This window comes from Coregonus clupeaformis, unplaced genomic scaffold, assembly GCF_020615455.1.
Source record: "Coregonus clupeaformis isolate EN_2021a unplaced genomic scaffold, ASM2061545v1 scaf0371, whole genome shotgun sequence".
In the NCBI taxonomy this organism is placed as follows: domain Eukaryota; kingdom Metazoa; phylum Chordata; class Actinopteri; order Salmoniformes; family Salmonidae; genus Coregonus; species Coregonus clupeaformis.
Genome location: NW_025533826.1, coordinates 169,591 through 186,322, shown reverse-complemented (window position 1 = coordinate 186,322; position 16,732 = coordinate 169,591). Strand labels below are relative to the sequence as shown.

Here is a 16,732-nt window from a genome sequence, read left to right as displayed (position 1 = left end):
CAAGACCCATTCCATTTTCCAATGTATTTGTACTTGAGGCATAACATTTTTGTGCTCACGTTAACCTCCTTCAAGTTCCCAGTCTCAATTGTTAAAGCATACAGAAATATGGCTAGGTAGTGACTAGATGAGTGCTTGTCTAGCAAGGACTGGACACAACTGCTCACTGTGATTTTGATGGCATTCCCAGGTTGTCTTTTTAGTCAAACTACAAATCTCAGAAGATTTGTTATACAAGAAAATTAGGTGGGTGCCACGCTTGTCCTATTTCACACGCGCATGTGTGAAATTGACATTTTTGTTTTTTTCTATAGTCCTACTCAGTCAGGGATCAGTCATTAATGACGGCGACTCCTGGAGCAATTAGGTTTAAGTGCCTTGCTCACGGCACATCAACATTGTTGACCTTGTCGGCTCTGGGATTTGAACCAGCGACCTTTCAGTTACTGACCCAGGATCTCCTAACCGCTAGGCTACATACAGTATTAATGTGGTTCTTGGGATGTGAAACACTTCTCTAGGCGTTGAGATCTTATCTCTGTGTAGTGTGACTACAAAAAATGACAACCTGGAATGCCGGCAGTGTGTCTGACATTGATGATGACATCCTTGGAGAGGGTAGGGCGAGCCTGTAGAGACGAACTTCACAATCCTGATGATGACTGTGCTGTAATAATTATTTTGTTACTGTTTAAAATAACTAAAGTACTGTTCTGTATCCTAAGTAGGAAGTATTTTTTATATTAAAACATTTTATAAAATTGTTTTTGTCATCTTTAGTGCAATGATAAATTAATCAACAAGCATTTTAGAGTACAATGAACATGTGGACGTCAGTGTTTCAACTTGAATGATGCCGGGAAAAAGGACATTTTGCCCTATTGTCAAAGTAAAAACATGAATGGGACGATCAGAAAACACAACTGTTGTACCGGTCTTCTTCTTGCACCCACAATTTTTTACTTATCTATTTCTTACTTAACACTTATTTTTCTTAACTGCATTGTTGGTTAAGGGCTTGTAAGTAAGCATTTCACTAAGGTCTACACCTGTTTGTATTTGATTTGTCTGTTTTTGCTAGCACTGCCTCCGCATATGGCGGCTATTTTGAAGGTTTTACTTGCAATTATTGTGATATGTAGTTGTTTGCACTGATTGTAAGTGCATCTGCTACATGACTGAAATGTAAATGAACATGTGGCAAGTTTAGTTCCAGGAAGAAGACTACTTCAAAGTAATGAATTTCAGCCTGTAGGTCAATACTGTTGGCATTGAAATAAACCAAAATAACTAAGGTCAGTCAGTGCCTTGGCAAGGAAGAGGAGGTGACAGGAGGGAGAGGGCAGGGTGAGGCTGATCGTACTTATTTAAAGGGAATGGGGGAGTTGATGATCGAGGTGTTTTGTTTTATGCTGGACAGAAGATGAAGTGGTGTGTTGTTCTCCTGCTGGCCTAGCTGCAGTCTTTGTGCTGCTCAGGTAAGTGATATACAATCCTTTCTGGTGTAGAACTCAACTTTGCAGCTGCCTCTGATAGTGCTATACATGCCTCATTCTATTTACTGTAAGTCGCTTTGGATAAAAGCGTCTGCTAAATGGCTTATTATTTATTTGATTTGTAATTTGCGTCCGGTCAGGTGAAGTCAGGGTCAGGTGAAGTCTGGGTTGTGTTCATTAGGCACCAAACTGAAGAAAATGGGGAGGAATAAGAAATGCTTATTGTTGGTTGTTGTTGCAAAACTGTTTGCTACGGTGAGCCCTAATGAACACGACCCAGTTCAAGCGTATTATATTAATCAATGACAAAAAATAATCATTCGCAATGCTGACAACAGGGACCCAGGACAATATTACCTCCCAAATACCCCTGATGTGAAATGTACTGTGTGTGCTCAGTCTCCTCTGTTACCTTTGACCTCTGCAGGCTTGCCCGCTGTACCAGTCAGAGCTGGCTTCCATGGCAGACAAGGCTCTTGTCGTGACCATGACCCAAGTCAACAATCTGTACGCTGGCCTTCGTCTATACCGAGTCACCCGTGGCTCTGTCAAAAGGGTAGGTGTCTTCTCACCCCTAACCTCATAGTGGAATGGCTACATTTACAGTGCCTTCAGAAAGTATTCATACCCCTTGACTTATTCCACATTTTCTTGTGTTACAGCCTGAATTTAAAATTGATTAAATATACTTTTTTTCTCAACCATCTACACAATACCCCATAATGACAAAGTGAAAACATGTTTTTAGAAATGTATTGAAAATGAAATAAAGCAACTGAGTTAGGAAGGACGCCTATATATTTAGTGACTGGGTGTATTGACACCAAAGTATAATGAATAACTTCACCATGCTCAAAGGGATATTCAATGTCTGTTTTTGTTTTTTTACTCATCTACCAATAGGTGCTCTTCTTTGCGAGGCATTGGACAATCTCCCTGGTCTTTGTGGTTGAAATTCACTGCTCGACTGAGGGACCTTACAGATAATTGTATGTGAAGGGGGAAAGATAGTCAAACACTTATTGCACACAGTCAATTCAACTTATTATGTGACTTGTTAACAAATTATTACTCCTGAACTTATTTAGCTTGCCATAAGAAAGGGGTTGAATGCTTTTCAGATTTTCATTTTTAATTCATTTTAAAAAATGTCTAAAAAACATTCCATTTTGACATTATGTGGTATTTTGTGGTAGGCCAGTGACACAAAATCTCAATGTAATATATTTTAAATTCAACAAAATGTGGTAAAGGGGTCTATTCAATCCACATTGCGGGAGTTCAGCCATGAAATTTAAGGGCAATGTTCCTGCTTTAGTGGTAAACACTGCATATGTCAGCTCAATCAGAAATTACCTTGACATTAATACAATTTATTTATGGTACTTTTTCTCCCTGCCTCATGGGTCTCCCGGTCACAGTTGGCTAGGACACAGCCTGGGATCGAACCTGGGTCTGTAGTGATGCAGTGCCTTAGACTGCTGCGCCACTCGGGAGGCCTTACCTTGACATTTCTATCGCAGAATCTGTAACACTTCAGCTTTACAGATTGAATATAGCTCCTACTATAGGAAAGTACTATTTCTCAAACATTTTGTGCACAACTTTGTTTACATCCCTGTTAGTGAGCATTTCTCCTTTGCCAAGATAATCCATCCACCTGACAGGTGTGGCATATCAAGAAGCTGATTAAACAGCATGATCATTACTCAGGTGCACCTTGTTCTGGGGACAATAAAAGGCCATTCTAAAATGTGCAGTTTTGTCACCAACACAATGTCAGATGTCTCAAGTTTTGAGGGAGCGTGCAATCGGCATGCTGACTGCAGGAACGTCCACCAGAGCTGTTGCCAGAGAATTGAATGTTCATAAGCCGCCTCCAACATCGTTTTACAGATTTTGCAGTATGTCAGCGGCCTCACAACCGCAGACCACATGTATGGTGTCGTGTGGGTGAGCCGGTTTCCTGATGTCAACGTTATGAGTGTCCCATGCTGGCAGTGGCGTTATGGTATGGGCAGGCATAAGCTACGGACAACGAACACAATTGCATCTTATCGGTGGCAATTTAAAATGCAGAAGATACCGTGACGAGATCCTGAGGCCCATTGTTGTGCCAGTCATCTGCGCCATCACCTCATGTTTCAGCATGATAATGCTAAGCCCCATGTTGCAAGGATCTGTACAATTCCTGGAAGCTGAAAATGTCCCAGTTCTTCCATGGCCTGCATACTCACCAGACATGTCAGCCATTGAGAATGTTTGGGATGCTCTGGATCGACATGTACGACAGTGTGTTCCAGTTCCCGCCAATATCCAGCAACTTCGCACAGCCATTGAAGAGTGGGACAACATTCCACAGGCCACAATTAACAGCCTGATCAACTCTATGCGAAGGAGACGTCGCGCTGCATGAGGAAAATGTGGTCACACCAGATACTGACTGTTTTCTGATATGTGACCAATAGATGGATATCTGTATTCCCAGTCATGAAAATCCATAGATTAGGGCCTAATTTATTTAAATTGACTGATTTCCTTTGAGAATGGTAACTCAGTAAAATCTTCGAAATTGTTGCATGTTGCGTTTTAGATTTTTGTTCAGTATACATTAACAAGTCTATCTAGCCTACCAATTCCCTCACATCCCTGAATGGCCTCACAGGCACCATCCCACTTCTGGACACCAATGTAGCAAATCAAACTTTCTAACCTCTGCTCACTTGGTGAAGATCGTAGCAAGCATACCTAGGTATGGGTCGTTACATTACTGTTTTTTTTTTCATAAACGTCATCACATAGATGGGTTAAATACGGAAGACACATTTCAGATGAATGCATTCAGATGTACAACTGACTAGGTATCCCCTTTTCCCTTACCCTTAATGTTTCTTGTCTTCCAGGTTGTTCCTATAGGATTGAACACATATGACCTGATGATGAACTTTGGGATAAAGGAGACAGACTGTCTGAAGAGCTCTGGAGAAGACCCACAGAGATGTGCTTTCAGACTGGGCTTCTTTGTGGTGAGACCCAATCCTAGCAATCTATGGCTTACACAGGCAGCCCAATTCTGATATTTTTCCTGATTATTGGCAAAATAAAATAAATGATTTGTCAAAAGACCAATTAGTGAATAAAAGTTCAGAATTGTGCTGCCTGTGTAAACGCAGCCTATGACCTCAGTACAAGAAGTAGATCAGGGGCCGTATGTATCAAGCATCTCAGAGTAAGAGTGATGATCTAGGATCGGTTTTCCCTTTTTAGATCATAAGTAATAAAATACACTATGGACAGGAGGACCTGATCCTAGATCAGCACTCAACTCTATACACTACTTTGAGACTGACATTTTCTGATAAACTACCACACTGACTCAGTACAATAAATAATTCCTCCCCAATACATAGCTAACGAAGGATTGGGACTGATAAATACATGACCACATCTCTTTAGCAAATTATTTTCTTGACCCACAAATTCAAAATATTTTTCTAAATCTAGGACCAGATGAACAGGAAAAATACCTACATAAACTGCAGTAGCTGTATTTTACATCAATACCGGATAACAATATGAGCAAATTGTTTGCGTTTGGTCCTGGACAGAATAACTGTGATAGTCCGCTAAAGGGTTTGTGGGGTTCATCTTTAAACTGACGGTTTTTAGGACATAGTCTACTGTTGACAGACTCCACACACTGTTGATTTTGGCATGGGATGCTGTGTTTGTTGTGACAGACAGGGGAGAACAGAATGTCACCAAATTAGTTTTTCTCTGTCCTGATCATTCCAACAGGACTGGTGCCTGTTATAAAAGCTAGGTTTATAAACGCTAAAGATATAGATTTTTAGATAGAGGGAAGCCTTCATTGTGCATTCATACTGTACTAGCATACTGATCAAAGTGCTTTAATGTATGCCCATTCTTTTCTTCTCTCTTAACTGCCACTAATCCTCCTTTCCCTCGTACCCTCTCTCCCAGCCGGCCGCCTCCTGCGCCGCACGTGTCGTCGTCACTGCAGAGTTCACCCAGGTTGTGTCCCTGAACTGTGGCCAGGACAGCTCCAGCAGCTCCGAGTCCAGTAGTGAAGAGGTGAGAGAGGGAGGGACAGAGAGAGGGGGGATGCCCAATAGATGAAGAGAATATAAGGGTGTTTTCACCTTATTCCTCTTTAAAATAACCGATCTCAGTCCTCTTTAAAGTGAACTCTGGGGTGAAAAAAAGAAAAATAACACTGCCCTTGGATTTGAATGAGGACTCAGCTCTCTTGCCAGTTCACTTTAACATTTATGTGGTCTGAGTCCTCTTTGCATTCACATTGCTATGCTTAGAAAATAACCAAGATTTCTTTCCAACATTTACTCCAATGCACTCTGGGTAAATATACAGTGCACGACAAGCCATACATACCATCAGAACCTGTTATCGGACAGCCAGGACATGTCCCTACATACATTTTGGAAGCTAATAATGTAGTTTGCATTTAGTTACAAAATAAGACATACTAATTATAATCAAAATATAATATTTACATGTAAAAATTACTGGTAACAGGATAAATGGCAGAACAATCATTGCAGATTAAATAATGCTTTAATTGAAAATGTTATACTTAAAATTGCCTAACCTGCACATCATCTTTTTTTAGTTTGTGGCACTAATGTTGAGGGGGCTATGGCAGAGGAAACGGTTTTGCAGGAGCTTGTAGTGCTTGGTGGGGAAGTAATGATAAGTGAACCTGGAGAGCTTTGTGTTCACATTGCACAAGAAAAGTGGGCCACCTCTCGAGATGGTCTCAGTTCGGTTTTGCTTCGGGGGGGCTCTTCTGAGGGGTCTGAGTTCCTTTGAAGCATTCACACTGCACAAAAATGTAAGCAAACCGGACTGAGTTCCCAAAAATTGTCTTAAAGGGACCAAGTGCGAAAACACCCTAAGAGATGCCCAATCCCAAAATCAACCCCTTTTAGGGCCTTTATCTTTAAGGATTTGATACGTACAAGTGATATGATAAAAAATTCCACCTAGCCTATCAGAGGGCAAGGTTTAGTTAATACCATTCATCTGATACCTATCCAATCCTTTCAGATGGACATTGAGTGCCTAGAGGTAGAGGGTTCAGTTTGGGATTGATCATCAAAACCCCCGTTTATACCTGGTTATAACTTGGGTCATTTGTCCTGATCATGTCCACATTGTGATTGTGCCCACACTTTTAGACAGGCGTAGACAATCAAGACACATTGTGATCTGCTTGTGATCAGATCATCCTGCCCACCTCCGGAGGTAGTCAGACACACTTTGTGTATGGATATCTTACAAGTGTAGACAGATCTTGACAGAGAAACCATTTAAAGGGTGGAATAATGATGACTTAAAGTCATTGATTGTGTGCACAATCAGAATGTAGACAAGATCAGGACAAAGGATCCATGTTAGCACCAGGTATAAACAGAGCTGAAGTGTCCGGCTGGGCCATACAGAAAAATAACTAAATCCAGATTCTCTATCAACAGAACTTCACGAGGAAGAGGCAGCAGTTGAATGTGCAACCATTCGGGAACAGGGGTAAGCAAACCTAGCCTGTTCCCAAATCTGTTCTTGCGGTCTTTCAATCTCCTTTGGTCAGTTGGCAAGACGGCGCAAACAGATCTAGGAACCAGGCTAAAGCAAACCTGCTTCAGGTGACACCAATGTATAGAACACAAAAAATAATCATTGTGATAACCAAAATAATTTCCTGCTGCAGGCCCTGCCCAACTGGCTTCTCTGAGGCCCCTCTCTTTACCAGCCACTCTTTCCCCCAGACAGGAAGTGGAGCCTCAGCTGATCCCAAGGGGCGACAGCATCAGCAACCACCTGGAGTGACTCGGCAAGACACACAAAAGAATACACTATTCAGTGATGTGAAACATTCGGAGTGTTGCAGATATAATTGTACTGTATAGAGCTGACACAATTCCCTATTCTATCTGACAGACAACTGTGTCTGTTCTACACAATACATGTATATCTGAACATTCTGTAACGTGATCCTCCTGATCAGGCCCCTGGGGACTCTCTCTGTACCATCAGGCCCTGACAGTACTTGTAGGAGAGCAGGGAGCTTAGGAAGTTCTGATGGTAGCGCTGGAACATTATAAGAGAACATTTCCAATTAAATTGATTACTCGTCTGAATGAGAGTCGTCATTCATTTTCATGATCGGTAAGTGGGACATACACGTTCTTTTAGGGAAATTGTATCCTCTGATGCCTCTGGAATGTAATAGATGTGATCACTTCTATGAATGACAAATGATCCACTGGCCATCGTCATTGAAATACACATGCAGGGATCTGAGTGATCCTGTGTCACCTGTGTATGCAGGACATGTGGCGACCACAGGCGCACTCAAAGCCCATCAACGCTGAACCCAGAGCTACATTCCATCTTATTATCATAGATATGTGTTTGGCTGTGTTTATACAGGCCGCACAATTCTGATATTTTGCCAAATTATTGTCAATAGAGCTGATTTGACTAGTCAAAAGACCAATTAGTGGAAGAAAATGATCAGAATTGGGTGGCCTGTATATAAACGCACTTTGTTCTACACTGAGTGTACAAAACATTAGGAACACCTTCCCTAATATTGAGTTGCACCCCCTTTTGTCCTCGGAACAGCCTCAATTCATCGGGGCATGGACTTGATAAGGTGTCGAGCGTTCTACAGGGATGCTGGCCCATGTTGACTCAATGCTTCCCACAGTTGTGTCAAATTGGCTGGATGTCCTTTGGGTGGTGGACCATTTTGATACATGGGAAACTGTTGGGCTTGAAAAAACCCAGCAGCGTTGCAGTTCTTGACACACTCAATCCGTGCGCCCTGGCACCTACTACCATACCCTGTTCAAAGGCTATTAAATATTGTCTTGCCCATTCACCTTCTGAATAGCACACACAATCCATGTCTCAAGGCTTAAAAATCCTTCTTTAACCGGTCTCCTCCATCTACACTGATTGAAGTGGATTTAACAAGTGACAACAATTAGGGATCATAGCTTTCACCTGGATTCACCTGGTCAGTCTATGTCATGGAAAGAGCAGCTGTTTTGTACACAGCGTATATGTATGTTTATTATACCAGTGACGTGTCAGAATACTCTTCTAGAATACAACAGGACAGCAGTGGTGTAGCACGTAAAAATAGTAAGTCCCAGCAGCAATGTTCCAACATCTAGTGGAAAGCCTTCCCGGAAGAGTGGAGTTGTTATAGCAGCAAGGAGGGGGAACAACTCCATATTAATGTCCATGATTTTGGAATATTTGATGAGCAGAGTGTCCACATACTTTGGTAATGCTAGTGATATGTCAGATCAAGGAAGGAAGCATTAGATGCTCGTGTCTCAATATTTAAATTCTCTTTCAACAGTGGGGATAAAGGGACAATCTGGGATTGGTACATCCAATTTGACTTTTCAATTAATTATCGCGGATCATTGATTATTTTAGAATAATGCCTTTTTTGAGCTTAATTACATCTGCCACAATCAAAACCCAAAATATAAGCTTGTTTTACTCCATTGCATTCCCGGTAAACGGCGTGCAGATGTCAGAGCTCAATCGTAAATTACCTTTAGATGGCGCATAGTTGACAGGCGCAAAGTGAATTTAATCCCGCGCCCTGGTAAAAAAAAAAATTATGAATAGTTTGCATCCATCTAGGAATTCTTGAGTGGTTCTAGATTGCTCCAGCCCCATTCCTTAGCTATTTTGCCAAAAATGTGTGTTTGAATTGCAGATTGCCCCTTTAAGGCAACCAAAATGAACCATAGACTTGGTGATAAACGAGACAGTGAGACATGGTCGAGGTACGACTTGAACATTTATATTGTGATCTTTAATTTATATCGCAGAAGAGGACATTCAGTCTGCAATCTCTTTTCTTCATTGTAGTTCATTTGCCCCCCTAAAATCAGATACACACACACACTTCAATAATTTAGCCTACTTGGAAGTTTGACATACTGCAAACCAACAACCTGAAAAGGATGATATTCAGTCATGAAAATACACAGGCTCTGAGGTGAAGTTTCCCTAGGTACAGATCTAGGATCAAGCTCCTGCCCCCAATCTTAAACATTAGTGGTAAAAATGCAAAACCGACCCAAGATCAGCGTCTGAGCCAACTTCACCAATACAGAGTCTCTCAAGGGCATTAAAAGCAAGATTAATATGACAGCATGTTTTAAATGTGTCTAGAAGTGGTCCCAAACATTCATGGCCCACTTAGGTTCAGTACGGTCATTCAGCTTTATGTGGTTATGGTCACCATCTATTGCTCTTGTTTCATTTTCCACCCTTCTCCCAAAGTGTGAACTAGCAGCTACCCCGTATGGATGTTTAATAATCTTGAAACCGTAGCCCCTGCCGATCCAATCCTGGATGGTCACACTGCCGGGAGAAGAGGAGACTGGGACGAAGACATTTACCTTTTAAGATGTCAGCACCCTTATGCCATTGATATCCAGGCTTATTAGGACACACAAGCACTAGCACACTTGAAAGAAGCGCATTGCTGCAAGACCCCCCCATGATCCTTCACTGAGTGCGAGACAGTAAGCGGAGTCTCCACTGTTTCCACTTTGCAGCAGGAGAAGCAGGAAACTGTACAACACTGGATGTTTAGGCCATAAAAATCAGGATATATAGGACAGAGTGAAAGAATATATTCTATTTATGCGAAGCCCCAGGCAGAATGTGTGGGTTAATTTTGCCAGTCAGGTCCCCAAGTCTAATGGTCCTGACAACATAGTTCAATGCTCTAGTCCCTTAAAGCAACAATGTGTCATTTCAATTTTAGCCACCATGTCTCAAAGAACTGAGTATAACGTAAACTGCACTCCTGGAGCACAGCTGTCCCCACTCTAACCCTATTTCTAGATTTATAGGCCATGCATGACAATCTAAAGGCGACGGGGCCAATGGAGGGAGCAGAAGCTTACTTACTGTACAGATAACAGAAGCGGTAGATGTTCATTATGCACCAAACATTTCTAAAACATGTTGCAACGAAAAGTGACATTTTTTTGTTTCTTATTGGACAAGTCCAGTGAGTCCCTCCCAGTTTCCACAAAGTCAGTTTTCTTGTTGGGCGCCAATGAACACGACCCAGAGGCAGGTCGGTCACAACCAACACAGCACACAACCCACAGACTCACAGGGCCTTTGAAGATACATACATACACATGCCTATGTGTTTTCTGTCTTCTGTTAAGCAAAAATGTTATTAATTAAATAAAAAATGTACTATGATGAAGAAAAATCCAAGTCACAAATGTTTCCAGTTGCACAGTCATGGTTTCATGCCTTTGGGAGGAGGAATCTCCTTTTTCGTTTGGAGATTATTTAGAGAGAGTGTGTCAAGAAATAATCCCCTTCTGATTTGCGTGTCAGCCAATCGCAGCACAGAGAGCCGAAGACACTTGTAAAACATTCAGGGAGTACTTAGGAAACGTTAAGAAAAACTCTAGGAATTAGATCATTGATTAAAATAACCTTTTCAGCTCCTATAAAGCTACAGTTTTTCGATCTTATCTGCATCTCCAACATACTTGCAGCTTTCTCTTCAGCATTTCAAACAAATTGATCTTACCTTTAGCAGCTTGAAAAAAACGTAACTATAAAATAAGAAAATCCTTTCATGTATTAAATAATTTCTTATAAAAACAGAGGCAAAATAACAATCCCTATTACAGAGAGGCCTTCCTTTACTGGGCTGTCCCCTCATATCTCTTTCTATCGCTCGCTCTCACTCACACATCAAAACATACACGGTACTGGACACCGGATACACACACACGCACATTCACCAAAGAGCTCACGTTTTACAGCTTGCCTCCACTACAGGCATGTCCATGCAGTGCACCAATGCAGAATAAATCTACTTAGAATTATGTTTTCTGATTACGTGACTAAACATATGGCGAGAGAAGAAGAAGCTGATTCCATGGTTTGGCGTTTCCTTATTTACATGTTTAAGTGATTCAACATCATAATCATGGAACACGAGGAGTTCAGTTTGTCAATGTCCACTGATGGTCCTGTGAGGATATGATAGATCGCTCCTCTCAAGAGAGGTGTAAAAGTAGGCATCATCCAACAGTCTCCTTTTCGACCACTCCCCCTGGTCAGTGTGTCAGTTTGGCGTGCCCCCCCTCTTGGGAGGCTCGGCGGCCCCCGCCGGAGTGTTGCCATAGCCTGAGACGTTCCCCCGACAGCAACCGGGCGGTGGAGGGGGCAGCGCCAACATCCATGTCGTCCATGGTGCCTGGGCCAGCTTGGCGCCGAGAGGCGGACGAGGAAAGCGAGCCTGCCGGCTCACCGACTTGCGCTTCAGAGTCTGGGTTCAGGTCGTCCATGGAGTTGCCCGGCTGGGGGGCGCCGTTGTTGCTGTTCCCCTTGGGGTGCGCAGGCAGGGGGCAGCTTGGGTCGACAGGGCCGGGGGAGGCGTGCTGGTTCCGCCAGCGTGCGCGCCGAGGGGGCCTTCTTCAGGGTGTGCCCCAGGAGGAGTTGATGGTGGAGGGGGAGGGGACCAGGAGGGGTGGGGGTACTTTCGGCAATGAGGTTGTCCACTGCCACCTTAGGTCCTTGACGTGTCAGTCACTGGGCAGCGGGGAGGGGGAAGAGATCAGAGGCCAAGGCGGGGAGGGGGAAGTAGGCCACGAAACCACTCGGGCAGAGGGGAGGGATGTCAATGGTGGACTGGCGCTGTGGCCCCCTTGACTTCACTTTGGCCTGCAGGGCCAGGGGCAGGTTGGCCAGGAATTCACGCCTGGCTAAGGGGCGCTTGGCCGGCCGGGGAGGAGGAGTCCTTAGAGGGAGAACTACCGGCCGATACGGCAGGAAGGGAAGGGAAAGTGGAGGGGACGAGGGAGGACTTGGGGCAAACTTGCTGAGAAGGTTCTTGCACAGCTCCTGGTATTCAGCCGAGAGTTTAGACTTGATGCTGGAGGCCTTCTGGGGTGGTGGGCGGGGAGCCCCGCCCCCTTCAGAGGATCCCGAGTGAGGAGGTGGAGGAGCCTGATGGGGACCTCTTCAGGCGAGCCCAGGTTGCCGGGGGAGAGGGGGAGGCGGAGGGGTGGGGCCAGTGATGGGAGGGGAGGTGGAGCAGGAGGGACAGGACCGTGACACCGGAGCAGGTGGAGGACGGGGAGGCGGAGGGTAAGGCAGGCTGCTCTCGGAAGGGGGTGGGGGAACTCAGAGGCCTGTTGTTGGGCTGTCCACACGCCTGGCTGCCATTTTGGTTTGGTCCCTTCACCGCAGGAGGGACAGGGGCTTTGGGGCTCTCAATGCGATTGGTGACAGTGTGGACCTTGGAACTGGCTTGCCATCTGTTTGACCAGGAGGTGGTGGTGGGCGGAGCTGTGAAGGACAGGGGTGGTGGCTGGAGAGGCCTTGTGTTGCTGGGAAAGGTGGGAGGGGCTGGTTGGGTGTGCCTATCTGGAGGCTGTGCTGCTATCGGCACTGACACTGGAGGAGGAGGGGTGGGGGAGGAGTTGGGCGCAGGGGGGGGAGGGAGAGAACAGGGTAGGGGTCGGGCCACTTCAATCGAGGAGCAGAAAGTCTGAGAAGGTTTTGGGTAGGGGAAGGGGGGAGCAGGTGCAGGTGAGTACTGCTGCTGGGAGTGGAGGGGGGCAGGCAGAGAAGCTGCTGGGAAGTGGCGGCGAGGAGGGGAGTGGCGGGGGAGGAGGAGCGGAGGAGGTGCCGGGGGCGACTCAACCAGTCTCCAGCCGGGGGAGAGAGAGGTCCTGGGGGAGGGCTAGGGAACTTCTGGGCTTAGTGTCTGCTGGAGGTGGCGTTGGCACCGTAGGGCGAAATGGGCACAGGCCTGGCATGGGGTCTGGGGGTGGAGGGAGGAGGGGGGATGTTGTTGCCCTGCGGCGGTGTTGGTAGGGTCAGAACTGGGGCAGGACGGCCGAGCTGAAGGGCCCGAGCCCAGTGCGGCCATGGCGACCACCAGAGCGGGCATGAGCGCGGGGGGGGGGGGAGGGGGAGGCGGGACATTGATGTTGTTGACCAAGCGGTTTAGACAGCGCTGATGGGAGGAGGCGGGGCTTGGGCTGGCGCTCTGGTCGGCCTCTGGTGGTTGTTTTGCGCCTTCCTGTGGTGATTGGTGGCCTGGTGGCGGCGTTCTGGTTCTGCAGCCGGGTGATGGTGCTGTACTTGGTTAACACGGTGGGGCCCGAATGGTGAGGGGTAGCTTGCTGGCAGGCAGGTGGCGGGGGAGGGTGGCGGGGGGGGGGGAGGGTGGTTGTGGAGGGGCACAGCTTGGTTGGCTGCTGCAGGGCTGAGGGGACAGCTGTTGGGGTGGTCGGAGGAAAGCCCTGTTGGGGTGGTGGAGAAAGAGCTAGAATGCAAGAGCTGGGGCAGGGGGTTAGGTGGGGGAAAAAAGGGGGGGCTGGGGGGGTGGTGAAAGGAGGGCTGGGGGCAGCAGAGGGTAAGACTTGGGTGTAACTGCCATGGTGGATCTGGGGGCATGCTGTTGGGGGTGGCGGAGGGAGGGCTGGGGGGCAGGGAAGGCGAAGACTTGGGTGTAAATCTACTGGGCGGATCTGGAAGGGCAGCTGCTGGGGGTGTGGTGGGAGGGGAGGGATGTTGGGGTGGTGGAGGAGGGTCTGGGGGGGAGGGCTGGGGGGGAGGGGAGGGCTGGGGGGGCAGGGAAGGACAAGCACCTGGGTGTAAGCTGCGACCTGAGGGCAGATTGCTGTTGAAGCGGCATGCGGGGGTACCCTGTAGAGTGTGGGTGAAGCTTTGCGGGCCTGGGGAAGGTAGGCTGCTGCGGCTGTGAGCTGGCGCCTGGCAGGCAGGGGGCCTCCAGTTGTGGGGTCTGGCGAAAGCGCGCGCGGGGCAGGGGGGGGGGAGGGTGGCACTGGGTGCAGACTTCATCACGTGGGGGATAGAGAGTACACAATGAGCACAGGATGACCACATGGGACTATCTGCTGATAAGCAACGCCAACAGGGTGGTAGACACACGGACTGGGGTAAGGTGTTAGATAAGGTTGGCAGCAAGGGTTCAGGTTATGATGGTTGAACCCGGCCCCGCTGAGGGCACAGCTTAGGGGCCTGGCCCACTCCTACTGCACTTCCCTTGCCTCGTCCAAATCAAATATTTAAAATATTTATCATTTATCTGGACTGGGAGGCGCCAACAGAAAGATGTGCAAAAATCTCAGAGGAACATCCAACGAAGCTTGGCACAAAACTCCTCTGGTCTGCACAGGAGTTTCCTTATGTATCTGATGCTGGCTGGATTTCACAAAGCGGCTTTCACACACTTTAAGACAGCATCACATACACGGTTAAAGTAAATCAACTAAATCGCATTAATCGACATAAAATATTTAGCAGATATTATTGGGGTTTAGCGAATGCTTATGTCTTAGCCCAGCAATATCATCTAACAATTCACAACAATACACACAAATCTAAAAGTAAATTAATGGAATTAAGAAATATATGAAATATTAGGTTTAGTGCAATGTCGGAGTCCGGAGGTATATGTAGTATATATATATATATATATATATATGTGATGGGATGGTAGACACAGGACAGTATATGTGACGAAATACTTAGTGTATCTGTAGGAGGAATAGCACATAAACAGCAATAGTTGAGTAGGATGGCATTGACTAGAATACAGATATAGCATATGAAATTAGTAAAACAGTATAAAAACATTATTAAAGTGACCAGTATTCCATTATTAAAGCGACGAAGATCTTAGCGTTCGCATGGGCAGCAGCTCTTAAGGTGCAGGTTTGAGTAAATCGTGGTGGTAGCCAAAATTACTGATTGCTATTTAACAGTTGAGTATTTGAGATAGAAGTCGTTTTTCAGTCTCTCGTCCCAGCTTGATAAACCACCTGACTTCTGGATGATAGCGGTGAACAGTGGCTGCGGTCAGGTGGCTTATATACATCGATGACCCTTTTGGCCTCCTTTTTGGCTTCTTCCAGATAAGGTGCTGTAAACAGCAGTGATAAGAAAGCCCTGCAGATGTTTCTTAATGGTTTATTCAAAGTCTGTGAGGTTGAAGAAGCTTCACCCTTCAGCTTCCAGTGTTGAAGAGGCGCTTGTTGCAGTCATCTTCACTACACTGTCTGTGTAGGTAAATCTTATACTGCAGATTGTTACATGTGTACGAGAACTTGAAGCTTTTCACCTTCTCCACTGCGGTCCTGGCCGATGTGGATGGGGGCGTGCTCCCTCTGCTGTTTCTCTAAGTCCACGATCATTCTTTTATTTGTTGACATTGTAAAGTCAGGGCGCCAGTTCTACTTCTGGATGCTTTCTCCGGTGAGATATTAGTTTCAGCCACTTGCAAATGAAGGAAAAGGTGCACAGTGCACTGCTTGAATGCTGGAATAATTTTTATGAAGGTAACCTTACTTTTAAAGTGATTTGTTTGACAAATCAGTTGAAAACACTGCGACTGCTTGTATTCATGCCACATTAAAAGTGGGAAAATGTGTATTTACTCGTTATTGTTTTAAGTCATGTCACTTAATTTACCTAAATAAGTCTATAAAACACACTGCCGCTAAAAGAACTTTTAATATCACAAACCAAATTGTTATAACCAGTGTTAATGCGTCGCTTAATGAAGCTTCCTGCTGTCTCTCCTTCTCCCGATAATTGTGCTGCGTTGTGTCCAGTTAATAATTACCTTTATAATTGTCTCAAACTGAACAAATACCCCAAAACTAATTTCATATAACAGACAAATAACAGAAGGGAAGTAAAGTACAATGAGGAAGAAAGGGCAAAATGGGGAGTTGATGAACTATGTGGGTTAATAATTTTATAATTATAAATCAACACTTAAATGAAGAATAGGTAATTAATTCTATTAATTGATCATTTTAATTATAATCAAAAATTGTATGGTAAATTTATATCAGTCCACCAAATCCAAGCAGAAGTCTGATTGCCTGCTTCAACTCACGGTACAGTGAGAGCGCAGTCATCATTTACAAAAGGCAAGGAGACTAAGATTAATGGATGACATGCAGCGTTAGTTGCTTAAGCACAAAATTTGAATCAACCATCAGATGGTGGGAAAGAAATTAATCATGTATGAGATTCTCTGATGATTATTCTTCTGATTCTGAGCCCCAGCTCAACCCAACTCCTCCAAGGCCTAAGCAAAAAGCCAAATGCAAAGCAAGACTGAGCCAGTGAGTTCA

At 45.3% G+C, this 16,732-nt stretch overlaps 1 protein-coding gene across 1 annotated transcript; it reads left to right on the top strand.

Annotated features, from left to right (window-relative positions):
- Nucleotides 1-600: 600 nt before the first annotated feature.
- LOC123484611 (secreted phosphoprotein 24-like) lies at nt 601-7,675 on the top strand. The gene is made up of 6 exons (XM_045215116.1): nt 601-618; nt 1,924-2,052; nt 4,400-4,522; nt 5,481-5,591; nt 7,013-7,064; nt 7,246-7,675. Exons 1-6 carry the CDS (start codon nt 601-603, stop codon nt 7,362-7,364), a joined length of 552 nt encoding a protein of 183 aa, XP_045071051.1. The 3' UTR covers nt 7,365-7,675.
- The last annotated feature ends 9,057 nt before the right edge of the window (nt 7,676-16,732 follow it).